Source organism: Oncorhynchus kisutch, linkage group LG28 (genome assembly GCF_002021735.2).
Source record: "Oncorhynchus kisutch isolate 150728-3 linkage group LG28, Okis_V2, whole genome shotgun sequence".
Classification (NCBI taxonomy): Eukaryota; Metazoa; Chordata; class Actinopteri; order Salmoniformes; family Salmonidae; genus Oncorhynchus; species Oncorhynchus kisutch.
This window is the reverse complement of record NC_034201.2, coordinates 24,513,225-24,540,223: the sequence shown is the minus strand read 5'-3', so window position 1 is coordinate 24,540,223 and position 26,999 is coordinate 24,513,225. Positions and strand designations below refer to the sequence as shown.

At 44.7% G+C, this 26,999-nt stretch overlaps 1 protein-coding gene across 4 annotated transcripts in view; it reads left to right on the top strand.

Moving 5' to 3' along the window:
• Positions 1–24,233, top strand: part of LOC109873431 (drebrin-like) — a 116,220-nt gene extending 91,987 nt beyond the window's left edge. For 2 of the 4 annotated variants that reach the window (XM_031808499.1, XM_020465082.2), the window contains exons 5-15: positions 4,125–4,274; positions 5,453–5,530; positions 6,021–6,172; positions 6,260–6,317; positions 6,843–6,896; positions 7,281–7,395; positions 8,444–8,572; positions 12,150–12,263; positions 17,522–17,970; positions 20,731–20,821; positions 21,649–24,233. In XM_031808499.1, coding sequence (XP_031664359.1) covers positions 4,125–4,274; positions 5,453–5,530; positions 6,021–6,172; positions 6,260–6,317; positions 6,843–6,896; positions 7,281–7,395; positions 8,444–8,572; positions 12,150–12,263; positions 17,522–17,970; positions 20,731–20,821; positions 21,649–21,701 — 1,443 coding nt within the window. In that variant the 3' untranslated portion in view covers positions 21,702–24,233. The remainder of the gene's footprint in view (positions 1–4,124; positions 4,275–5,452; positions 5,531–6,020; positions 6,173–6,259; positions 6,318–6,842; positions 6,897–7,280; positions 7,396–8,443; positions 8,573–12,149; positions 12,264–17,521; positions 17,971–20,730; positions 20,822–21,648) is intronic. The other 2 variants (XM_031808501.1, XM_031808500.1) reach the window with 1 other exon arrangement.
• The last annotated feature ends 2,766 nt before the right edge of the window (positions 24,234–26,999 follow it).

The window sequence follows — 26,999 nt, the reverse complement described above, 5'->3', positions numbered from 1 at the left end:
CTCTCTTCCTTCCTGTCCCTCTCTCTCTTCCTTCCTGTCCCTCTCTCTCTTCCTTCCTGTCCATTTCTCTCGTCCTTCCTCTCCCTCTCTCTCTCCTTCCTGTCCCTCTCTCTCTCTTCTCTCTCTCGCATCCCTTTAGGCCATCTGTCTGTCCCTCTCTCTTCCTTCCTGTCCCTCTCTCTCTTCCATTTCTGTCCCTCTCTCTCTTCCTTCCTGTCCCTCTCTCTCTTCCTTCCTGTCCCTCTCTCTCTCCTTCCTGTCCCCTCTCTCCTCTTCCTTCCTGTCCCTCTCCTCTTCCTTCCTCTCCCTCTCTCTCTTCTTCCTTCCCTCTCTCTCTCTCTTCCTTCCTGTCCCTCTCTCTCTCCTTCCTTCCTGTCGACTCTCTCTCTTCCTTCCCTGTCCTCTCTCTCGTCCTTCCTCCCCTCCTCTCTCTTCCTTCCTGTCCCTCTCGCTCTCTTCCTTCCTGTCCCTCTCTCTCTTCCTTCTTGTCCCTCTCTCTCTTCCTTCCTGTCCCTCTCGCTCTCTTCCTTCCTGTCCCTCTCTCTCTTCCTTCCTGTCCCTCTCTCTCTTACTTCCTCTCCCTCTCTCTCTCTTCCTTCCTGTCCCTCTCTCTCTCTCTTCCTTCCTGTCCCTCTCTCTCTTCCTTCCTGTCCCTCTCTCTCTTCCTTCCTGTCCCTCTCTCTCTTCCATTTCTGTCCCTCTCTCTCGTCCTTCCTCTCCCTCTCTCTCTTCCTTCCTGTCCCTCTCTCTCTTCCTTCCTGTCTCTCTCTCTCTTCCTTCCTGTCCGTCTCTCTCTTACTTCCTCTCCCTCTCTCTCTTCCTTCCTGTCCCTCTCTCTCTCTCTTCCTTCCTGTCACTCTCTCTCTTCCTTCCTGTCCCTCTCTCTCTTCCTTCCTGTCCCCTCTCCTCTTCCTTCCTGTCCCTCTCTCGTCCTTCCTCTCCCTCTCTCTTCCTTCCTGTCCCTCTCGCTCTCTTCCTTCCTGTCCCTCTCTCTCTTCCTTCCTGTCCCTCTCTCTCTTACTTCCTGTCCCTCTCTCTCTTCCTTCTTGTCCCTCTCTCTCTTCCTTCCTGTCCCTCTCTCTCTTTCTTCCTGTCCCTCTCTCTCTTCCTTCCTGCTCTCTCTCTCCTCCCTTCCTCTCCCTCTCTCTCTTCCTTCCTGTCCCTCTCTACTCTCTTCCTTCCTGTCCCTCTCTCTCTTCCTTCCTGTCCCTCTCTCTCTTCCTTCCTGTCCCTCATCTCTCTTCCTTCCTGTCCCTCTCTCTCTTCCTTCCTGTCCCTCTCTCTCTTCCTTCCTGTCCCTCTCTCTCTCTCTTCCGTCCTGTCCCTCTCTCTCTTCCTTCCTGTTCCCTCTCTCTCGTCCTTCCTCTCCCTCTCTCTCTTCCTCCTGTCCCTCTTCTCTCTCTTACTTCCTCTCCGTCTCTTTCTTCCTTCCTGTCCCTCTCTCTCTCTCTTCCTTCCTGTCCCTCTCTCTCTTCCTTCCTGTCCCTCTCTCTTTCTTCCTTCCTGTCCCTCTCTCTCTTCCTTCCTGTTCCTCTCTCTCGTCCTTCCTCTCCCTCTCTCTCTTCCTTCCTGTCCCTCTCGCTCTCTTCCTTCCTGTCCCTCTCTCTCTTCCTTCCTGTCCCTCTCTCTCTTACTTCACTGTCCCTCTCTCTCTTCCTTCTTGTCCCTCTCTCTCTTCCTTCCTGTCCCTCTCTCTCTTTCTTCCTGTCCCTCTCTCTCTTCCTCCTGTCTCTCTCTCTCGTCCTTCCTCTCCCTCTCTCTCTTTCCTTCCTGTCCCTCTCTCTCTCTTCCTTCCTGTCCCTCTCTCTCTTCCTTCCTGTCCCTCTCGCTCTCTTCCTTCCTGTCCCTCTCTCTCTTCCTTCCTGTCCGTCTCTCTCTTACTTCCTCTCCCTCTCTCTCTTCCTTCCTGTCCCTCTCTCTCTCTCTTCCTTCCTGTCCCTCTCTCTCTTCCTTCCTGTCCCTCTCTCTCTCTTCCTTCCTGTCCCTCTCTCTCTTCCATTTCTGTCCCTCTCTCTCGTCCTTCCTCTCCCTCTCTCTCTTCCTTCCTGTCCCTCTCTCTCTTCCTCCTGTCTCTCTCTCTCTTCCTTCCTGTCCGTCTCTCTCTTACTTCCTCTCCCCTCTCTCTCTTCCTTCCTGTCCCTCTCTCTCTCTCTTCCTTCCTGTCACTCTCTCTCTTCCTTCCTGTCCCTCTCTCTCTCTTCCTTCCTGTCCCTCTCTCTCTTCCTTCCTGTCCCTCTCTCTCGTCCTTCCTCTCCCTCTCTCTCTTCCTTCCTGTCCCTCTCGCTCTCTTCCTTCCTGTCCCTCTCTCTCTTCCTTCCTGTCCCTCTCTCTCTTACTTCCTGTCCCTCTCTCTCTTCCTTCTTGTCCCTCTCTCTCTTCCTTCCTGTCCCTCTCTCTCTTTCTTCCTGTCCCTCTCTCTCTTCCTTCCTGTCTCTCTCTCTCGCCCTTCCTCTCCCTCTCTCTCTTCCTTCCTGTCCCTCTCTCTCTCTTCCTTCCTGTCCCTCTCTCTCTTCCTTCCTGTCCCTCTCTCTCTTCCTTCCTGTCCCTCTCTCTCTTCCTTCCTGTCCCTCTCTCTCTTCCTTCCTGTCCCTCTCTCTCTTCCTTCCTGTCCCTCTCTCTCTCTCTTCCGTCCTGTCCCTCTCTCTCTTCCTTCCTGTCCCTCTCTCTCGTCCTTCCTCTCCCTCTCTCTCTTCCTTCCTGTCCCTCTCTCTCTCTCTTACTTCCTCTCCGTCTCTTTCTTCCTTCCTGTCCCTCTCTCTCTCTCTTCCTTCCTGTCCCTCTCTCTCTTCCTCTGTCCCTCTCTCTTTCTTCCTTCCTGTCCCTCTCTCTCTTCCTTCCTGTTCCTCTCTCGTCCTTCCTCTCCCTCTCTCTCTTCCTTCCTGTCCCTCTCGCTCTCTTCCTTCCTGTCCCTCTCTCTCTTCCTTCCTGTCCCTCTCTCTCTTACTTCCTGTCCCTCTCTCTCTTCCTTCTTGTCCCTCTCTCTCTTCCTTCCTGTCCCTCTCTCTCTTTCTTCCTGTCCCTCTCTCTCTTCCTTCCTGTCTCTCTCTCTCGTCCTTCCTCTCCCTCTCTCTCTTCCTTCCTGTCCCTCTCTCTCTCTTCCTTCCTGTCCCTCTCTCTCTTCCTTCCTGTCCCTCTCTCTCTTCCTTCCTGTCCCTCTCTCTCTTCCTTCCTGTCCCTCTCTCTCTTCCTTCCTGTCCCTCTCTCTCTCTTTCCTCCCTGTCCCTCTCTCTCTCTTCCTTCCTGTCCCTCTCTCTCTTCCTTCCTGTCCCTCTCTCTCGTCCTTCCTCTCCCTCTCTCTCTTCCTTCCTGTCCCTCTCTCTCTCTCTTCCTTCCTTCCTGTCCCTCTCTCTCTTCCTTCCTGTCCCTCTCTCTCTCTTCCTTCCTGTCCCTCTCTCTCTTCCTTCCTGTCCCTCTCTCTCGTCCTTCCTCTCCCTCTCTCTCTTCCTTCCTGTCCCTCTCGCTCTCTTCCTTCCTGTCCCTCACTCTCTTCCTTCCTGTCCGTCTCTCTCTTACTTCCTGTCCCTCTCTCTCTTCCTTCTTGTTCCTCTCTCTCTTCCTTCCTGTCCCTCTCTCTCTTCCTTCCTGTCACTCTCTCCCTTCCTCTCTCTCTCTCTTGTCCTTCCTCTCCCTCTCTCTCTTCCTTCCTGTCCCTCTCTCTCTCTCTTCCTTCCTGTCCCTCTCTCTCTTCCTTCCTGTCCCTCTCTCTCTCTTCCTTCCTGTCCCTCTCTCTCTTCCTTCCTGTCCCTCTCTCTCGTCCTTCCTCTCCCTCTCTCTCTCTTCCTTCCTGTCCCTCTCTCTCTCTCTTCCTTCCTGTCCCTCTCTCTCTTCCTTCCTGTCGCTCTCTCTCTTTCTTCCCCTCCCTCCTCTCTGAACATGACATAACCACTTTTCTCTTTCCAGCCATGTGTTCTGTGGGTCTAAAGCTAGTGAGTGATGTGTGTGCACATTGCCCCAATCAAAAGTAGTCTGAGGAGGCTTGTGCTCCATGTGCCCTGCAGTCTGACACAAATATAACCTCCACAGAACCTCTAAGAGCCTGCTCCTTTTACCGTGAGATACCATCTCACACAAGCCATTTAAAGGGGAAAAGTATACTTCCATTGAAGGTGCGTTTTTGCCCGCAGGGAGTCAACGTCATCATCAACGCCAGCACCATGGAGGACATCGAACCATCTGCCATTGGACAGAGACTGACAAATGGGATGGCTTCGGTAGCCAGCCCCGTCCTCAGCCGGCTGAGAACCAGAGAGGAGGAGAATGGAGAGGATGGAGTGGTAAGAGAGAGGGGGCAGATGGGGGAGGGATGGAAGAGATGGGGGGGGTGTGAGGTGGAGGGGGAGAGATGGAGGATAAGATGGAGAGAGGGGATTGGAAGGAGTAGAGAGATGGAACCAGAGAAGGGATACAATGACGGAGAGGGAGGTGGAGGGATAGAGAGATGCCTTGAGAGAGGGGTTAAAGGGACAGCGAGATGGAGCCTGGCAGGAGAGGAGGGGGTGTTACGACATAGGTCAAAACAAGTAGTCTGTGAATGAGCTCTCTATTAGTGTGATGTGTGACACAAGGCCACAGTCATGTTACTGTTTTAGAGGAGAGAGAGGGAGAGAGAGACGACAGAGGGAGAGAGAGACAGCGATAAAGGGAAAGGACAAGAGAGGGGGAGAGAGAGAAAGAGAGAGAGCATTGGAGAGGCCCTCTGAGAGCGAGGCATTGTTAATGTTTAGGAACTTCAACAATGGGCCTTACTATGTATCAGATGGTCCATAAGAAATGAGTCTCTCAGCTGGACAGCTAGCAGGCTCCTTCCTCATTCTCTCTCTGCCTATCTGGACACAACTGAACCAGGACGTTAGGCTAGCCGCTGCGCTAAAGGTACATTACATTCTGATGGATCGTCTACAGTGTCTACAGTCTACAGTGCTACCAAAACATGATGACATTAAGCTGAGGTAAATTCCTTGAGTTTAAAGAATGATATGTACTGTAGATTAACAAACTAACAAAATGTATTGCGTCTCAGGGTTTTACAATGTCACACTGGCACTTTTGAACAGGCTACCTTGTAGATAATATCTATCTTTAAGGCCCGCACCTAAAGGGTTCAAGTACAAGCTGTTCATAATATAGAAGTTAAAGTTATATAACTCCATATAAATCATATCCAGGCAATGGTGCACAATAAGTGATACGGTAATTGTGTGTCGAACAGAAATATGACACTATATGTCTAGTCTGACCCTGTTGGTTACGGGTGGTGTGGTGCAATAGGATTTGGAGGGCACAGTAATTGTACTATAGCAGACGCTGACCCTGAGCTGTGTGTGTGTGTGTGTGTGTGTGTGTGTGTGTGTGTGTGTGTGTGCCATGGTTCTCTGACTAATGGTTGTAACCAACCACTTCCCCTTCCTCTCTCCTCTCTCCTTTCCTCTCTCCCTATTGTGCGGATGTCCAGGGCACCGTGTACACCAAAACCAACGCAGAGATTGAGATGAAGAAGATCAATAGAGAGGAATTCTGGGAACAAGCCAAGGTAGGAATAAACATGATTCCCGCTAACGTCAGGAGGGAGGAAAGAAGTGATGGAGGGCGGGGGGGTGTGACTGGGACAAGGACTCTGGAGACAAGAAGAGCAGCACTATTATCTGTTTTCTCTACCTTTTCCTCAGATTAGGAATGATAGCATGAATAGTGGTTTCAATTGGAGTGTGTAGGAGTAGGATCTAAACAAAGTGAAAAAATGTCCCCCGTCTTCCAGAAGCAACGCCACAAGCCAATGAGACAGACTCAAATGAGATATGACATCCACTGCTCTCTGTCCTTGAGGTTATTTGAATTTGAATCATTGTGAGCGGGCGGCTTTGCCCTCTACATGTTAGTTTGTGTTGATTTTGCTCAATAGAAGGACCAAAGCCAGATGTTCTGTTTCGCATTTTAGTCATTGATGTTTTATGTTGTGACTAATTGGTTATTGAAGTATTGAACAAATGTTTAAATATATTTCTGTCTTTTGTGTGTACCAGCGTGAGGAAGAGTTGAGAAAGGAGGAGGAGAGGAAGAAGGTTGCGGAGGAGAGGCAACGCTTTGAGGAGGAGAGGATGGAGCTGGAAAGGAAAGAGCAGGAGGATAGAGAGAAGAGGTACCGCGAGAGGGAGAGGCAGATCGAGGAACACAGGTGGGCCGCACTGACTTATGGGTAGTGTGTTGTATCACGGAAACTCTGGTGCTTGGTCCATGTGGTAACTCTGTGTGTGTGGAGCAGAAAGAAGATACAGGAGGAAGAGGAGGCCAAAGAGAGGACACGGAACCAGCCCCTCGTAGTAAGTGTGTGTGTGTGTGTGTGTGTGTGTGCGCCAGAGCATTATGTGTATTCTCTGTTCCATGTCAAAGAGGGTCTTGCCACCACTGAAAGAGGCAGTCTGCTTTTAGAGAACATTTCTGATCTAATTTCAAGACTAGTCATAATGCATCATTGATATTGTCTGGGAAGAAATATTAAGAAACAAGAGTTCTATTTCATTATCCTGTTTTTAAAAATCCAACTTTAATTCAATAGTAGCATCAACATTAATAATTTCAGCCCTGGCACGACATGACACAAGAAGATTTATTCTCCAGATATTGGACCGTACAATGTTTTCACTTCTCTCCTTCCTTTTACCATTCCACAAGAGCCATCGTTATTTTAAGACTCTTACTTCCTTCAAAAACAATACTTCTGCTTTCAGATCACTTTGAAAATGCCAGCTTGAACTTCTGTGATTTTGTAATGGCTGCCATGCTGTGAGAATGGACTTACTTTGTAGGCTGTTTCCTTGTACCCATCTCTCTCTCTCTCTCTGCAGACAGCAGAACCTAGCTATGAGGACCTGGAGAAGGAGAAGGAGTCTGAAGTGGAGGTGGGTTTCAGACTATCAGTCCCAATGGGGGGAAAATCAACTCTGTATATCCTATTCTGTGCCTCTCTAGTGTTAGTAGGCTGAGACTGAGAGAGTAAAGTAGAGTGTAGCCCAGACTCCTGACCTGTATATATGTGTCATTGTGACAGTAGCACTCCTGGGCTTTGGATCTGTGTTAGTGGGACCAGTCAGGCTACACTGGGATATTTGTCTCTGGCTCTCTGTGTGTAAGGTCAATTCTGTCTGAGTGTGTGTGCTCCTACGTGCATTTGTGGTGTGAGTGTATTACCTATGTGCGATGAGTATCTTGTGTGTGTGTGTGTGTGTGGGGGGGGGGGGTGCTCTATGTGTCTAACGTTGTACTGTATGTATATTTGTTGACAGGAGGCGAAAGCCCTCATTGCCCAGCGGGCGGACAACCCCAGGGAGTTCTTTAAGCAGAAGGAGAAGGCTGTGGCTACTGGTTTGGACATCTCCCCTGTCTCTAGCCACAGGACCGGTAAGACCAGGAAGACGGAGGAGATGGAAGGAGGGAGGGAGGAAGAGAGGGAGGGTTTGGGTCACCTGACCACCATTTGTCCTGTCATTCACCTCCTCACAGGCCTCAGTCCCTGTACTCTACTGTATGTCACCAGTGTGTCTGTCATCACTGTGTATGAGTGGACAGAGCCTGTTGGACCTAGACACCTGGGTATACCACAGAGATCTGGAAGGCAGGAGAACAGTTGGAGTAGAATTCAGACTAAGATGAGAAGTAATCCAGTTGAAGACAGAGGAAGATGAAGATGGACTGCTGTAGCAGTTATCCCTTGCAGGCTACATAGATACGGAAAACAAGTGGTACCAAGGAGCCAGTTGGAGTGGATGGAGATTGGAACAAGTGCCTGACTCAGTGAGGGTCTCTGAACAAGACAACACACTGTCTCTCCTCTCCACCTGCAAACCCAAAGAATCTCTCTGAAACAATATCTGTTTTTGTCTTGAAGCAACAGGATATTTTCACTATTGGAGAAAGTCTCTGTGTTCATTCCATCTTAACATACTGAACTGAATCCATGTTCCTTCCTCCATCGTTAATGAGCTTGGTGCCGTGCTTCTACTACTGCCTGCTTTGTCCACAGTGGCATTACCACACTAACGACTCTCCCTCTTCTTTATATGTCTCTTTCATTTGATTCATGGTTGTGCATCCATTTGTCTTGTCATCCATCTCTCCATTCATCCATCCATCCGTTTTATTCGTCCGGTGTCTCCCTCTGTTCTTTGGATCCTCTCTTGAGCGTCTCTTCTCTTCTATTCTGTCCTCACTATTGGGTTTCTATGGGACCATACCCATCCTCCCACAACCCTTCACTTCTCACCGGGGATCCTCCTGGGCCTTGCCTCGTTTTATCTTGACTTTCTCCTTCCTGTATTCCTTCTACTCTCCCCTGTCTCTCTTTTCTCTGTGTCCCTCTATCACTCTCTCCCTCTCTCGTCTTTCCCTGTCCTCCCCACGTCTGTATGTGTGTATGTGTGTCACCACCCTGGGCCCTGTCTCTTGTCAGGCCGTTTGGACAGCCCGTTACCAGGTCGTTTGGACAGCCCGTTTTTGAAGCAGCAGCACAGTCCCAGCGAGCCCAGTCCGCCCCCCCTCCGCACCCCACCTCACGCAAGGCTGCAGCCCACTGCACCCGGTAGGTACTGGACAGGAGGAGGAGCAGGGAGGCCCCCCCACCCTCACATTACCACAGTAGAGGACACGCCCCCTGTCACCCCAAATCATACCCTGAAGCTGCTGTAACAAACTCAGCCCCCTCTCCTGCACCATACCACCTACCCCCCACTAGCTCAGAGCACAACTGTGGCTACCTACTGTTAGCTAACCTGGGCTTGACGTGCTCTATTTTATTGTGAGTCCTTGTAGAGCCTGAATTAGATATCTCCATGGTAAAGTAGACCAGATTGGTACTGTCTGTAGGAGATGGGTGGCTGTGCAGTGTGCTAAAAGCACTTCTGGTGTGATGACACATCCTGTTCTCCACTAAAGGCTGTGTCTCAGTCAGTCAGCACTCTCCTGGTTTGGCCTCTCTCTCTCTACGCTCACTCTGATGCAGTTTGCTTTTAGTTGTCTTGCTGATGATGGCAGCTTATATCAAAGAGCGGAGTTGATCATGACCCTTAGTTCTGCCTACTACTTAGTGCCTCTTATATCTCCTTTTACAAATTCATCTGTGTACTAACTACCCTAACTTACTAACACACTATCTTGTCAACCGCCTTCAGTCTTCCACATGCCAATGATGTTTACTCCATGATCCCTCTCGGTCACCATATTTATCTGACTGATCTTTTATCCAGGGTTGTGGGGATGAGGGTATGATGGTTAGGGGAAAAGTCCTAGTGAACCCTATAGGGCAGGTTTTCCCTTGAAGGAGAAATGGAGGAGAATAATAGAAACCTGCATAGGTTCCATGCTCCATTATTTGTTTTGCCAATCTTACTGCGTATCCACATTTACCCCCATCTACCCATCATCCCTGCCCCGTTTCTCCGTCCGCACACTCACCTTGCGTACCTCCTGACGAATGACCTGTGAGTGTGTGCTCCGTCGTTATCGAGCTGCCCGTGGTCTCAGGAACTGTGTTGCGTACCCTGTGGGCCCTGTGTGTCCATGCAGTAAATGGATGTTACCCCTGACCTATGTAGAGTATTGTACCAAAAATTGTACTGTAATTGTTTCCTAATGTTGTGTCTGTGTCTATGTAAGGGTGGCCAACCAGTTCTAACCAGTTCCAGCTAGTTCTAACCAGCTCCTACTAGATCCAACCAGGTCCTAGTAGTTCCATCCATCAGCTAAGTCATGAAATGAGTTGAAATGAAAATTGATTCCTATACCACCATCATGACCTTTTCACCTCAGTGTATTGACCCCTTAAATTGAAACTGTTTATAAATGGTTCAGCGTTGATGAGGACGAGGAAATATTCTATCCTCCTCTATTCTCTTTTGTATTTAAAGAGCCCTCGATTTGAAAGGAAATGGCAAGTCCACCCAAGCAAGATGCTGCTGTCAATATATATAATGAGCATTCACATAGGGTCATTCATCTCTATGTCCTGTTGTTTCCAGTCAGTGATGTTGGTCATTATTGTTGGTTTGCTTGTTCATGCCTTGGCTCTTAGTAATTACTAGAGCATGTTCTGTTATTGTGTTTGTAGTTTCTGGTCCTAATTGAATTGAATTGAAGGGAATTGTGTTTGTTGTATCAGCCTGTATAATGTGTTTGCCGGGGTTTATTAGTTGGATATTCTTTGTTTCTCATCCAGATGTGCCCTCATTCTTTGCAAAGTACATACAGACAGCAGAGAATCATCAGCTTTTAATGGACTTTACACACACCCAAAATGTATACTGGGGCAGTTTATATGTTTATATGTCTTGACTGATTAAATCAGTCAATCAAAAGAAAGGAATCCTGCACTGAGTATTGCTGCTCCCAAAAGTGAATTCACTGTTTAAAGACAAACAGCATCACCGTGAAGATCTTTATCAGAGGGTAGTATTGCTTGAGGTGCTGAAGATTCCCCTAACCACAAATCTCAGATCAGATCACTTTACCATTCCTAACCATAATCATTGGATATCTGATCCTGTATCAGTGGTTAGGGGCAACTTCTAGCTACAGTACTTATTGAAGTCCATGTACTGTATTGTAGTGGAGAGCTGATATAGCCCATATGGAGTACTGTTGCTGCAGCTCATGCATGGGATTGACACTACTGCTGCTACTGCTCTACTGTGTTACTTCTACACTATATATACAAAAGTATGTGGACACCCCTTCAAATGAGTGGATTCAGCTATTTCAGCCACACCCATTGCTGACAGGTGTATAAAATCGAGCACACAGCCATGCAAACTCCAAAGACAAACATTGGCAGTAGAATGTCCTTCCTGAAGAACTCAGTGACTTTCAACGTTGCACTGTCATAGGATGCCACCTTTCCAACAAGTCAGTTTGTCAAATTCCTGCCCTGCTAGAGCTGCCCCGGTCAACTGTAAGTGCAGTCATTGTGAAGTGGAAACGTCTAGGAGAAAGTGGTAGACCACACAAGCTCGCAGAACAGGACCGCCGATTGCTGAAGTGTGTATTGCATAAAAATCACCTGTCTTCGGTTACAACACTCACTACCGAGTACCAAACTGCCTCTGGAAGCAACGTCAGCACAAAAACTGTTCGTCGGGAGCTTCATGAAATGGGTTTCCATGGCCGTGCAGCCACACACAAGACTAAGATCACCATGCGCAGTCCCAACAGTCTGCTGGAGTGGTGAAAAGCTCGCCGCCATTGGACTCTGGGGCTGTGGAAATGTGTTCTCTGGAGTGATGAATCACACTTCACCATCTGGCAGTCCAACTTTGTGGCAACAGTTTGGGGAAGGCCCTTTCCTGTTTCAGCATGACAATGCCCCCGTGCACAAAGTGAGGTCCATACAGAAATGGTTTGTTGAGATCGGTGTGGTAGAACTTGACTGGCCTCCACAGAGCCCTGACCTCAACCCCATCAAACACCTTTGGGATGAATTGGAACTTCGACTGCGAGCCAGGCCTAATCGCCCAACATCAGTGCCCGACCTCACTAATGCTCTTGTGGCTTAATGGAAGCAAGTCCCCACAGACATTTTCCAATATCTAGTGAAAAGCCTTCCCAGGAGAGTGGAGGCTGTTATAGCAGGAAAGGGGGGACCAACTCCATATTAATGCCCATGATTTTGGAATGAGATGTTCGACGAACACGTGTCCGCATACTTTTGGCCAGTGTATTTGCTGGAATGCCTGATGGAAAGGACCCACGCTTCACCATCACCAGTGATGTTACGTCACATGATCTCATCCCCAGCTACATTTGAGCTTTAGCAGAAATGCTCTGCCACAGTTGCTGTTGCACCATTCAAGTCAATCCTGAAAACAAATAACCACGCAATTGTGGTTGAAATTGAACGCAGTGTTCAGGCTAGCCTGACTGCTCATTGTGACCAATGGTGTTATTTTAATTGTGTTCATGTGATTTTGTGGTGGCATTTTGTCTGTGTTTGGTAACATTTTGAATGTGTTGCTGATTTGATTGTTGGGTGGTACAGTATTTTCATTCTGTTAGTGATTTCATTGTTTGGTGGCATTTTGATTGGGATTGATATGATTGTGCGATGTTGATGTTTGGTGGTGATGGTTTGAAGTTGTTATGGTGTACACTTTCTGATATTCCTCCAGATGGCGATGATGAAGGGAGCTTAGATCACAGTATGGGAACGTCCTCAACGCCAATCCCCAAAATAGTCACCACACCCATCCAGGAGGCGGAGGATGACAGCCGGAACGAGTGGGGTAAGATTAGGCAGAGTTGGGTTATACTGGGGTAAGCCTGAGGAATTTACGAGGACTTAAATCCTTGAATTTTGTTTGATAATGTTGCTATAGGCTACTTTGTACATGGCTAATGTTAGCATTGAAAGTCATTGAGAGCCCTTACTCTGTTGGATATCATTCATCCCAGACAAACAAAGACAGCGGGCACACACATTCACGCGTTCCTTTACAGCTATTACACCATGTAAAGGAAAAACATTCTAATTAAAAACATTTCACAAACTGGATTCATGTCAACTCCATTAGACACCATAAAAGGCATTTCATTTTTACAATTATTGTCCAACAAGTATTTAAAGGCCTTAATTCTAACATTAGATTATTCAAATATGTAATACAAATCTCCAAACTTCTTTTGTTTTGTTTATAGCACTATAAAATGCTCCAGGGCAAATTTCATTAGCATTTTTGGCACGTTTTTTTTTCTAGATTTAGAACTTTAAAAAAACGTTTAAAAAGCACAGCAAATACACACCAAAAAATAAGCATATGTTGCAGAACAGTGATTACATTTTTATTTTTTATTAACCAAACAATTTTGACTCCATCAATGACAGAGTTGACCACAGATACTCAAAACAGATATATTTTTGCCTATAAAAATAATAGTTCAATACAAACATTTGTAAAATATGGAAAATTATTGATGTGAAAATCCACAATAAAAACAACAATTCTATCAGATCTTTAAGCACTCTGATGAAGCTGATGTTAGACAAAAATCGGAACTAGTGGATGTTTTACGGAGTTGACAAAAATATAACATTTTCTTCTTCATTCAGGTGGTACAGTGCTTTGCAAAAGTATTCATCCCCATTTGCCGTTTTTCCTAATTTGTTGCATTACAACCTGTAATTTAAATGGATTTTTATTTGGATTTCATGTAATGGACATACACAAAATAGTCAAAATTGGTGAAGTGAAATGAAAAGAAATAACTTTTTTTTTAAATAAATAAAACATGTAAAAAAGGGGAAATTGGTGTGTGCATATGTATTCATCCCCTTTGCTATGAAGCCCCTAAATAAGATCCGGTGCAACCAATTAACTTCAGAAGTCACATCATTAGCTAAATAAATTCCAGCTGTGTGCAATCTAAGTGTCACATGATCTGTCACATGATCTCACCTGTTCTGAAAGGCCCCAGAGTCTGCAACACCACTAAGCAAGGGGCACCACCAAGCAAGCGGCACCATGAAGACCAAGGAGCTCTCCAAACAGGTCAGGGACAAAGTTGTGGAGAAGTACAGATCAGGGTTGGGTTACAAAAAAATATCAGAAACTTTGAACATCCCACGGAGCACCATTTGAATCCATTATTAAAACATGGAAAGAATATGGCAACACAACAAACCTGCCAAGAGAGGGCTGCCCATCAAAACTCACAGACATTAATCAGAGAGACAACAAAGAGGCTAAAGATAACCCTGAAGGAGCTGCAAAGCTCCACAGTGGAGATTGGCGTACAGTTGAAGTCGGAAGTTTACATACACCTTAGCCAAATACATTTAAACTCAGTTTTTCACATATTCCTGACATTTAACCTAAGTGTATGTAAACTTCCGACTTCAATTGTATCTGTCCACAGGACCACTTTAAGCCGTACACTCCACAGCACTGGGCTTTATGGAAGAGTGGCCAGAAAAAAGCCATTGCTTAAAGAAAAAAATAAGCAAACATGTTTGGTGTTTGCCAAGATCCAAGTGAGAGACTCCCCAAACATATGGAAGAAGGTACACTCGTCATATGAGACTAAAATTGAGCTTTTTGGCCATCAAGGAAAACGCTATGTCTGGCGCAAACCCAACACCTTTCATCATCCCGAGGACACCAAAACCATGTTTTTCATCGGCAGGGACTGGGAAAGTGGTCAGAATTGAAGGAATGATGGATGGCGCTAAATACAGGGAAATTCTTGAAGGAAACCTGTCACAGTCTTCCAGAGATTTGAGACTGGGACGGAGGTTCACCTTCCAGCAGGACAGTGACCCTAAGCATACTGCTAAAGCAACACTCGAGTGGTTTAAGGGGAAAACATTTAAATGTCTTGGAATGGCCTAGTCAAAGCGCAGACCTCAATCCAATTGAGAATCTGTGATATGACTTAAAGATTGCTGTTCACCAGCGGAACCCATCCAACTTGAATGAGCTGGAGCAGTTTTGCCTTGAAGAATGGGAAACAATCCCAGTGGCTAGATGTGCCAAGCTTATAGAGACATACCCCAAGAGACTTCAGCTGTAATTGCTGTAAAAGGTGGCTCTACAAAGTATTGACTTTGGGGGGGTGAATAGTTATGCACACTCAAGTGTTCTGTTTTTTGTCTTATTTCTTGTTTGTTTCACAATAAAAAATATGTAATAAAAAAAATATGTAAAAATATCTTCAAAGTGGTAGGCATGTTGTATAAATCAAATGATACAAACCCCCCTAAAAAAATTATTTTAAATCCAGGTTGTAAGGCAACAAAATAGGAAAAATGCCAAGGGGGTGAATACTTTCACAAGCCACTGTACACACAGTAGCAATTTAGTTTTTCCTCAGTTGCTTTAGGACTCTAAAATGAAATTGAGTTTATTTGAGTTTATTTTATTTTTACAGGGACAGTGCACATTAATTCATGTTTCAGTAATAGTGCCAGTTTTAGCCAGCTAATTTTCAACCACAGTCCCTGGGCAGGTTATTAAAAACAATTACAATATAGACAATCATTGAGCAGTGAGCACATGCAGAGCAACATAGGACAAGCAAGACATAGCATACAGGCAGAGCAACATAGGACAAGCAAGACATAGCATACAGACAGAGCAACATAGAACAAAAAGCAGCAAGACAAAATTCATAAAAGCAACAAAGTGTTTCCACACCTCACAAGCTACAGACAACAGACAACATGGAAAGCAGCAATAGACAGCTAGGGATTATGATCACAAATCTGATTAACCTTTAGCCATGTATTCATACATTTTGTGAAAGTGTGATAGGTGGTGCAGTTATGTGTGTCTGATGGCAGTGTATTCCAGACATGGGAAGCTCTCACAGAGAAAGCGGATTTACTAAAGGTGCTTTTCCTTAATGGATCTGCTGCCATATGTTTGGGTTTTCTGTTTAACAAAAATACTGAGTGGAGGGGGAGCCAGGCCATTTAGGATCTTGAAGACATGCGTCGGTGTATTGCACAAGATTTTCCCAACTCGGGAGCTCATGCTTTCTGAGGATGTAACAGTGATGATGGCTATTGGACTTCCTATCAAGCACTTTGAGAGCCTGTTTGTAGACAGACTGAATCGTTTTTTATGTTGTACAGCAAGCTTGGTCCCAACTAGTCAAGCTGTATGTTAAGTGGGGGAGTATCATAGATTTGAAATACAGTTTTGCTTCCTCTGTAGTCAAACAATTTTGTATAAATCGTAAATTAGCTAGGTTGAATTTGGTTTTCTAAATGACCTTTTTCACATGCTTTTTAAAAGAGAGGTTGGAATCAAGTATGATGCCAAGGTACTTAAAATCATATACCACCTGGAGCTTCTCCCCTGACACATAGACTTCTGGCTCAGTAGCATCTGTTGCCCTCTTTGTGAAGAACATGCAAACAGTTTTTTTCACATTGAGATGCAAACACGAGTCACTGAGCCACTTTGTAACCTGGACCATTACAGTAGTGAGTTCTTGTGCAGCTTGTTGTTTGCTTTTTGCATGCACATATATCACTGTATCATTTGCATACATTTAAACTTCAGACACAGTACAGACAGAAGGCAGATCATTAATGTACAGGCTGAACAGTATTGACCCTTGGGGCACGCCCACATCATAGCTAAGAGTGGGCGACAGCTCATTGCTCACTCTGACACACTGAGTTCTGCCTTCAAGGTATGATTTCATCCATCTCAAGGCATCGGGGAAAAGTTGAACTTGGACAATTTTATGATGAGAATCTCATGGTTAACAGTATCAAAAGCCTTCCTTAGGTCCAGAAACACAGAAACACAGCCCCAACAACGCCCCCTTTGTCCATCTTAGACACATTTTCCAGAAGAAAACAGTTGGCCGTTTCTGTGGAGTGTTTCGCTCTGAAGCCAAACTGCATGGAGTGTAATGTGAAGGGGCTGTTGTTGAGGTAGGCAATCAGTTGTTCTGCTACACACTTTTCAACAACCTTTGACACCACAGGTAGTATACTAATGGGCCTGTAGTTACTCACGTCAGCAGGGTCGCCTGATTTAAAGATGGCCGTTATTATGGCCGACTTCCATACCCTTGGAAACACCCGAGACCAATAGATGTGTTGGTGACCTTAGTAATGGGGCCAATGAGTGACACTTTGTAGTTTTTAAGAAAGGTAGAGTCCAGCCCAAACACATCTTTGGCTTTAGAGTTCTTTAGTGAGCTAATCACCTTGTTCACCTTTGACTCAGAAACCTCCCTTATGATGAAGACAGGTTGAGCGTAATTTACTAGCACCGAGCCCAAGAAACCAGTGGAGGGTAGCCAATAAAGTAGGAATTGAAGGCTATTGCTATTTCGACTGCATCCTGTGTTAGATTGTTATTCACCATTAAATGTAACATTTGGGGGTTGGGTGCCCCCAAAGATCATTGGTCCCCTGTCGTGTGTGGGCTGCGGCGGTGTGTGCTACGCCAGTGACACGCATGCACAGACACACACCCTGGGACTGTGTGTATTTTCCCAGGCCTAATTTGCCTTCACAGATGGCTGGGCTTCCCCTGCTCATGTCTCTAGTCTCCAGTGGCACTCTGGTACTGTGTGTATTTTCCCAGGGCTAATTTGCCTTCACAGATGGCTGGGCTTCCCTTGCTCATGTCTCTAGTCTCCAGTGGCACTCTGGTACTGTGGACAGTGTTAAAGTACACCACCTGAACACCAATGAGTGTAACAGGAACACAACACAAGGGTATCACTGCGTAGGAGTCCATGTGGTCTCTGAAGTTAAAGCTGTAATTCATGTTGTGGACCTAAGAGATCTTGGACTGTAGGTATACTGTAAGAGCATCAATAAACAGTGTGGTCTTTCTATTGCTGCAATGATGTGCAAGTGGAGTTTATTATCTGGGAACTGTGTGACTAGAATGACAGGGCATACTGATGATCTGACTGTTTCGCTTTGTGTCCTATCAGGGCTTATTGATAACAAGTTTTGACTGTTATCAATAACAGTCCCCCTCCCTCCCTCTCTCTCTACCTTCCTTCCCTCCAGGTGAGCCCAAGCAACAGCCAGGCCCGGTCCAGGACTCCACCCCCACCAAGCCCATTCAGAGCGTGGCACCCCAGACCCGCACAGACTCCAAAACCCCATCCTCAACCCCGGACGACTATGACCCCTTCTCAGGCTTCAGGCCTCTGCCTGCCCCCACCACCGCAGACCCCCTGGTGGAGCTATGGGACAGCAGCCCTGCCACTGGCATCGCCCCCTCTCAGGCCCCACACCCTGGAGGGCAAGCCCAGCCCCTGCTGAGCTTTGACGAGATGGGGGATGTACCATTCTGCCCGGGAGGTCCCGAGGGGGTCGAGGAAGAGCCCTCCAGCCTAGTGGATGTGGCCGGGACCCACGATATGACCCTGAGCTACCAGCAAGCACTGCAGCACGCTTCAGATGATACTCAGCTGATGACCAACGGGGAGACCCTGCTCAAAGAAGGGACTCAGGTCAGGAGAGGAGCAGTAGTCATGTTATCTCATATTACAGTATATTGAGCAAAATTACTTGGCAGTACTTTACATGCATGGAGTTGCCCTTATACTTATGCCATTAAGTTGACGTTTTGCCAATACAGCAATACAGCATGTAATTTCTCAGCTGCACAACAACAAAGGTATGTTGTCTGCACTATCTGTATTGTATCATTCCTTATAAAAATAAGTATTATATTATGTGCCACAAGATGGCAGTGAATGCATACCTCCGCTGGCTTGCTTCTGAAGCTAAGCAGGGTTGGTCCTGGTCAGTTCCTGGATGGGAGAACAGATGCTGCTGGAAGTGGTGTTGGAGGGCCAGTAGGAGGCACTCTTTCCTCTTGTCTAAAAAATGTCCACTGCCACTGACACTGCCCTGTGCAGGGTGCCGTCTTTTGGATGGGACGTTAAACGGGTGTCCTGACTCTCTGAGGTCATTAAAGATCCCATGGCACTTATTGTAAGAGTAGGGGTGTTAACCCCGGTGTCCTGGCTAAATTCCCAATCTTGTCCTCAAACCATCACGGTCACCGAATAATCCCCAGTTTACAATTGGCTCATTCCTCCTCTCCCCTATAACTATTCCCCAGGTCGTTGCTGCAGATGAGAATGTGTTCTCAGTCAACTTACCTGGTAAAATAACAGATAAATAAAATATTCTACATCAGTACTAGTGGGTGCCACCTGGGAGAGAGAGGATGGAAGTTTGTTCTGTGTTCCTGATCTGGAACAAAGATGAACAACCCATAAACAGATAGTATAGTACTGAATGATCTGTGGTACAAATTGCCCCCAGATAACCTTGACTGTACTGTACATGTAGTATTTGTTTGGACAGAGTGGCTCGGTGATAGACAGTACCTTCAGAAAGTATTCACACCCCTTGACTTTTTCCACATGTTGATGTCTTTAAAGACTGAATTTAAAATGGATCAAATTGAGATTTTTGTGATCTACACACAACACCCCATAATGTCAAAGTAGAATTGAGTTTTTTTAAATGTTTACAAATGAATAAAAAATGTCTTCAGTCAATAACTATTAAAACCTTTTGTTATGGCAAGCTTAAATAAGTTCAAGAGTATAAATGTGCTTAACAAGTCACATACAAAGTTGCATGGAATCACTCTGTGTGCAATAATAGTGTTTAATATGATTTTTAAATGAGTACACCACATTTGTACCCTACACATACAAATAAAAACAAAAATGTCACATGCGCCGTATAAAATGAAGTGTAGACCTTACAGTGAAATGCTGACTTACAAGCCCTTAACCAACAATGCAGTTCAAGAAATAGAGTTCATAAAATATTTACTAAATAAAGTCAAATAAATCAAAAAGTAACACAATACATTTACATAACAATAACGAGGCTATGTACAGTGGGTACCGGAACCCAGTCAATATGCAGGGGTGAGTTATCTGTAAGGTCCCTCAGTCGAGCAGTGAATCTTAAGCAGAGATTCAACCACAAAGACCAGGGAGGTTTTCCAATGGTTCGCAAAGAGAAAGAGCACACATTGAATATCCCTTTGAGCATGGTGCAGTTAGTAATGGATGGTGTATCAATACATCCAGTCACTGCAAAGATACGGGTGCCCTTCCCAACGCAGTTGCCAGAGAGGAAGGAAACCGCTCAGGGATTTCATCATGAGGCTAATGGGGATTTTAAAACAGTTTAATGGCTGTGATAGGAGATAACTGGGGATGGATCAACAACATTGTAGTCACACCACAATACTAACATAAATAACAGAGTGAAAACAAGGAAGCCTGTACATAAATAAAAAATATTCCAAAACATGCATGTGGTTTGCAATGAGACACAAAAGTAATACTGCAAAAATGTGGCAAAGATAAAAAACACAATTACTGGATAAAGGTGTTATGTTTGGGGCAAATCCAACACAACACATCGCTGAGTACGCCTCTTCATATTTTCAAGCATGGTGATGGCTGCATTATGTTATGGGTATGCTCGTCATCGGCAAGGACTAGGGAGTTTTTTAGGATAAAAATAAACCGAATAGAGCTAAGCACAGGCAAAATACTAGAGGAAAACCTGTTTCAGTCTGCTTTCCAACAGATACTGGTAGACAAATTCAGCTTTCAGCAGGATAATTTCCTAAAACACAAGGCCAAATATACAGTCTGCTAAGCAACTGTAGTTTCTTACCAAGACAACATTGTATGTTTCCTTGTGGCTTAGTTACACCTTTGACTTAAATTGTCTTGAAAATGGAAAGACTTGAAAATGGCTGTTTAGCAGTGATCAATAACCAACTTGACAGAGCTTGAAGACATTTTTTAAGAATAATGTGTAAATATTGTACGATCCACGTGTGAAAAGCTCTTAGAGACTTACCCAGAAAGACTGTAATCAGCTGTAATCACTGCCAAAGATGATTCTAACATGTATTGACTCGGGGGTTGAATACTTTTCAAATGAAGATATATTAGTGTTTTATTTTATTTTAATCCAAATAATATATATATATATATTTATTCTACTTTGAAATTAGAGTATTGTGTAGATTGTTGACTAAATATTACAATTAAATTATTGTAATCCCATTTTGTAACACAACAAAATGTTTAAAAAAGTCAAAAGGTGTGATTACTTTCTGAAGGCACTGCAGCAGGAGCATAGTGTGTCTATATGTCTGCATGCATAGAAACAATACTGTTACTAATGTTTCTGCCTGCCTGCCTTCCTGCCTGTCTGTGCAGGCGAACAAGGGTTACTTCAGCCAATCGCAGGAGGAGGAGAAATGCTCTGCTAAAATGACCCCAACGTCAGTGTTTTATAACAAGCCACCAGGTGAGAGAAGGAGAGTGAGAGAGAGAGAGAAAGCGAGAGAGAGAGAGAGAAAGCACGTCATGTCAGGATTAAACATCAAATAACCTTTTTTCCTGAAAGCTGTGAGGATTAGTCTGTTGGAAATACATCAATATATCAAAAAGTAGTAACACTGTAAAATAAGGTACAATTTGTAAAGTGTTTGAATAGTTTATAATTAGATAATTGAGGGTTATTTAATCATTTCTAAATGCATTATAAACCATTAATAAACGCTTATATCGCTTTGGTCTAAATAGAGCAATTAACTGGTCAGTGCCAATATTTACCTTCTGTTATTATCCATTTACAAATGCACGTATAATATGCACCCTTGTGTATAATCATGCAGCCTCATTTTCAATGGTTGGACAAAATGTTATTTTCTCCCTCTTGGGTGTGATGCATTAGTGCTCTGTCCCAGGAACAGAAAAGGTTGGTTTTCAGACCAATGGTCAACATCGCACTATGCGTTATAATCCATTAATTAATGGTTTATAGTGCATTTACAAGTAATTTAATAACTATTAACGACATCATTATAAACTCTTTATAAACCCTTTAGAAATGGTACCTTAACAATCACCAGCTTGGCTAATCATGTTGTTGTTACTATTTTATTCAAGAACTGCTATCACACTTATTTTTGAAGACAGTCTGACTTATGATGCTGATTGTTATAGTATGTGGTTGTTTCTGCCCATTTATTTGACATATTGTAAGACACCCTGGATAAAAAGATGAAAGTTTGTGTGTGTGTTTGTTTTTGTATTTCTGGATGTTTATCTATGCCCTGTGCGTGTGTACAGAGATCGACATCACATGCTGGGACACAGACCCTGTAATGGAAGACAGCGACTAGACCATGGCGAAGTAGTCCGGCCCGGCGGTGGGAAGCAGAAACAACGCATCATCAACAACGAAACAGACTTTTTAAAAAGTAGTAACAACAACAAGTCTTGCATTAAAAAAAAATGTAAAATGTTCTAGAAGGGGGAAAAAACTGATGTTAGCCACAGAAAAGGTTTTTGAGTTATTGTTAAAGATGCTAATGGGTTAATAATAAGCTCTTTGGTTTTGGGTTTTCTTTTTAATGTTTTTTTTGCTATGCGGAGTAAATAGTGGGGAGTGGGGAATACAGCAGACTAAACACCCTGTACCAGTCAGGTAGCCTATTAGAATGTATAGCAACCCTCCCCCTCCATTCTCCCTTGTTCTGGGTAGCTACAGTAGTTGGGGATAAAAGAGGGAGTGGTGCCTGGTGGGAAGGAGGGAGAGTGGGATAAAAGAGGGAGTGGTGCCTGGTGGGAAGGAGGGAGAGTGGGATAAAAGAGGGAGTGGTGCCTGGTGGGAAGGAGGCAGAGTGGGATAAAAGAGGGAGTGGTGCCTGGTGGGAAGGAGGGAGAGTGGGATCAGAGAGGAGTGGTGCCTGGTGGGAAGGAGGTAGAGTGGGATCAGAGAGGAGTGGTGCCTGGTGGGAAGGAGGGAGAGTGGGATCAGAGAGGAGTGGTGCCTGGTGGGAAGGAGGGAGAGTGGGATCAGAGAGGAGTGGTGCCTGGTGGGAAGGAGGGAGAGTGGGATCAGAGAGGAGTGGTGCCTGGTGGGAAGGAGGGAGAGTGGGATCAGAGAGGAGTGGTGCCTGGTGGGAAGGAGGGAGAGTGGGATCAGAGAGGAGTGGTGCCTCGTGTAATCCTGTAGTCTTTGATGTTTCAGTTTGTCCATGGGGCAATGGGGGGGGGGGCAGATGAAGGCGTGGCAGACATCAGACTACAGGCTGGGATAGCAGTACCGTTGTACTACCCCATAGTAAGACCCTGATACACACAAGGGAGGTATAACGAAATACTTGTTTTGTGCTGTACCACGTCACTTTGAAACGGAATATCTATTGTAGTTTGTTATCGTTGTGTTGGTTGGCATCTCTCCCAGCAGAAAATCTGACATGGGGAAAATAAGTATGATTTTTCTACCTATTTATAGAAGTGTTCTATAAATTGACATTCAGGATCTTTGAATCATGGCAATAGCGGTAGTCTCTTGTTTTGTCTTCAGTGTTAACTAGGCAATGACTGTATCTAGAGCACTTAGATGGGAATGAGGACGTTCGTCACACATTGTGGCACTATGAACGGAACAGTGTGTCTTGTGCTAAGGTGGTTCTAGAGCTGCTACAGTAGTCTCTGCTTTGTAACACTACACCTTCTTTGCAGTAGATGACACAAATGCACCCTTTTGCTTTCCATGTGTATTTATTTTCCTCGTCCTTCTTTTAAAATGATGTTGTTCACATGCACGTCCCTAGATGGCCTCAGCACCGTTTTGTGTACTATTGTAATTCTACTGTTGGACTACCTCTGTGTTATTTTTGCACAGATCTCATTCTCTCACCCAGTTCTCTCGGTTCTGATTTCACTGTTAACAGTCTAAATGAGAACCATTCCGGTGGATTCGTTTTGCCAGGAGCCCTTCTAAATGCTTTTGATCATCAAGCCTGGTTTTAAACGCTATTATTGCTCTAATGTTTAGAAACAGGTTCTAGCTTCTTTATGTAACCCTCTCCACATGGCTTATAGACCAGTCTTCCTTTATTTGATCTACAGGAGGTTTCTTATCATTACTGTTCACGGTTATAGTTTCATTCCTGAGATGCCACTCCTTAGATCTGATTCTATATCAATCCAGGCATTCTTACCCATAGATATAGAACAGTTCTATAGCAGGTATATGTTGTTATAGCTATGTGCTCTTACCACAGAATTCTGAGTGGGAACCAACAAGCAATAAGAAAATAAACCAATCTAGTATTTTGTCCTGTAAATAGCGTTTGTTTTTTAGAAATACACAACTACAACTAATGAACGTCTAACACTTTGTCATTGTGGCCCTTATGATTATGGCACTTTGAATTTAGGCTTGTTGTGGGATTGAATGAGATGTTTAAATGAAGTTTCTTTGAAGCGAAATATGAAATGTGATTCCATATCCCTACCAGCCTTTTTCTGTATATGAGAATCAAATAATGCTTAGTAAGAGCCGACCAACCCGCATCTTTAGCAGTAACTGACACCCTTTTCTACATGATTTCAATATATACTTCTTCACCCTGATAACCTCCTGGGTAGTAATTATTATTCTCTCCCAATCACACTACTAGGAGACTACTACTACTATACTACTACTCTACTACTCTACTACTACCCCTCTTTGCCCCAAAGCAAGGCTTAGCTGTTCCTTGTCTTATCTCTCTCTTTTCATTTCAAATATATTTTATTTATCTCTTATCTCCCTCTTTTCCATCCGCTTCTCACACGCTCTGTTTTTTAAATAAGCACAAGATCTTTTGTGACATGCTAAGTGCTGATGTATGTTAATAAAAGACTTAAAAACCTCCAAATGATGACTTCAGAGTGTTTTTGATTTGACAGTTTTTCTTGTGGCTGTATCACCCCAATCTAATGCATCCTTGAATACTTCAATAGTATCATGAAATGCTAGCATCATGGAATTAAATAGAACACTAAAATGAACATTGACATCCCGGCAACATGACTAAAATGACGGCCATCTTGGTCAGAGAATCTCATATCATTCATTATATTGTAGGATAGAAGTGCACTTTTTTTATATTGATCATATCATTTATCATCTTGAAGTACTGGATTGCTCCAGGCTGCTCACTGATGCATTTCAAAGCTTTCTCAGCAAGCAAATAGTCATTCAAAGCAGAAATGAACACAAAACATCCAACAAAATTAAAAGTCTGTCACTGCCACTTGTCATGTTTGTTTTAATCTATATTTTATTCAAGAGATGTTGGCACTGTTGACTTAGTAATAGTCCAGGTATGGTCCTGTGTGGCTCAGTTGGCAGAAAATGGTGCTTGCAATGCCAGGGTTGTGGGATTGATTCCCACTGGGGACCAGTATGAAAATGTATGCACTCACTACTGAAAATGGCTTTGGATAAGAGCATCCGCTAAAATGTGAAATGTTCTGTAAAGACCCTTTCTCCTCACAGGTATACATGGAACACATAGGCTGCATCCCAAAGGCACCCTATGCCTTCAAAAAGTATTCACACCCCTTGACTTTATCCACATTTTGTTATGTTACAGCCTGAATTTAAATGGATTCAATTGAGATGCTGTCACTGGCCTACACTGTCACGCCCTAACCGTAGAGAGCCTTTTAATGTCTCTATTTGGTTTGGTCAGGGTGTGATTTGGGGTGGGCATTCTATGTTTAGTTTTCTATGATTTGGTGTTTCTATGTTTTGGCCGGGTATGGTTCTCAATCAGGGACAGCTGTCTATTGTTGTCTCTGATTGGGAACCTTAGGTAGCCCTTTTTCCCTGCTTTGTTTATGGCACAATTAATAAAACATTTGTCAATAAATATTCAATTAATTTGCTTAACAAGTCACATAAGTTGCATTGACTCACTCTGTGTGCAATAATAGTGTTTAACATGATTTTTGAATAACTACCTACATCTCTGTACCTCTGTCACGTGTGCTCCCTCTCCGGCCTCTAGGTCACCAGGCTGCTCTTTATGGTGCACACCTGTCATCATCGTTACACGCACCTGTGCGTCATCAGACCCACCTGGACTCCATCACTTCCCTATATATGTCACTCCCTTTTGTTCTTTCGCCAGGCTTTGTTTCTGTTTCAGTTTCATGTCTGTGTGCTGTTAGTGTTTCTTGGTTTGTATTATGTTCCATTTCAAATCAAATCAAATCAAATCAAATTTATTTATATAGCCCTTCGTACATCAGCTGATATCTCAAAGTGCTGTACAGAAACCCAGCCTAAAACCCCAAACAGCAAGCAATGCAGGTGTAGAAGCACGGTGGCTAGGAAAAACTCCCTAGAAAGGCCAATACCTAGGAAGAAACCTAGAGAGGAACCAGGCTATGTGGGGTGGCCAGTCCTCTTCTGGCTGTGCCGGGTGGAGATTATAACAGAACATGGCCAAGATGTTCAAATGTTCATAAATGACCAGCATGGTCCAATAATAATAAGGCAGAACAGTTGAAACTAGAGCAGCAGCACAGTCAGGTGGAAGTTGAAACTGGAGCAGCAGCATGGCCAGGTGGACTGGGGACAGCAAGGAGTCATCATGTCAGGTAGTCCTGGGGCATGGTCCTAGGGCTCAGGTCCTCCGAGAGAGAGAAAGAAAGAGAGAAGGAGAGAATTAGAGAACGCACACTTAGATTCACACAGGACACCGAATAGGACAGGAGAAGTACTCCAGATATAACAAACTGACCCCAGCCCCCCGACACATAAACTACTGCAGCATAAATACTGGAGGCTGAGACAGGAGGGGTCAGGAGACACTGTGGCCCCATCCGAGGACACCCCCGGACAGGGCCAAACAGGAAGGATATAACCCCACCCACTTTGCCAAAGCACAGCCCCCACACCACTAGAGGGATATCTTCAACCACCAACTTACCATCCTGAGACAAGGCTGAGTATAGCCCACAAAGATCTCCGCCACGGCACAACCCAAGGGGGGGGGGGGGGCGCCAACCCATTTATTTGATTAAAACACTCACTCCCTGAACTTGCTTCCCGACTCTCAGTGCACATCGATACAACCTCATACCTTCAATTATCTGTAAGGTCCCTCAGTCGAGCAGTGACTTTCAAACACAGATTCAGCCACAAAGACCAGGGAGGTTTTTCCAATGCCACGCAAAAAAGGGCACCTATTGGTAGATGGATTTGAAAAAGGCAGACATTGAATATCCCTTTGAGCATGGTGAAGTAGTTAATATCCCAGTCACTACAATGATACAGGCATCCTTCCTAACTCAGTTGCCGGGGAGGAAGGAAACCACTCAGGTATTTCACCATGAGGCCAGTGGTGTCTTTAAAACAGTTACAGAGTTTCATGGCTGTGATAGAAAACTGAGGATGGATCAACAACATTGTAGTTACTCCACAATACCAACCTAAATGACAGACTGAAAAGAAGGAAGCCTGTAAAGAATAAAAATATAGCAAAATATGCACCCTGTTTGCAAGGCACTAAAGTAAAACAATAAAAATGTGTCAAAGAAATGAACTTTATGTCCTGAATACAAAGCATTATGTTTGGAGCAAATCCAACACAACACATCACTGAGTACCAGTCTTCATATTTTCAAGCATG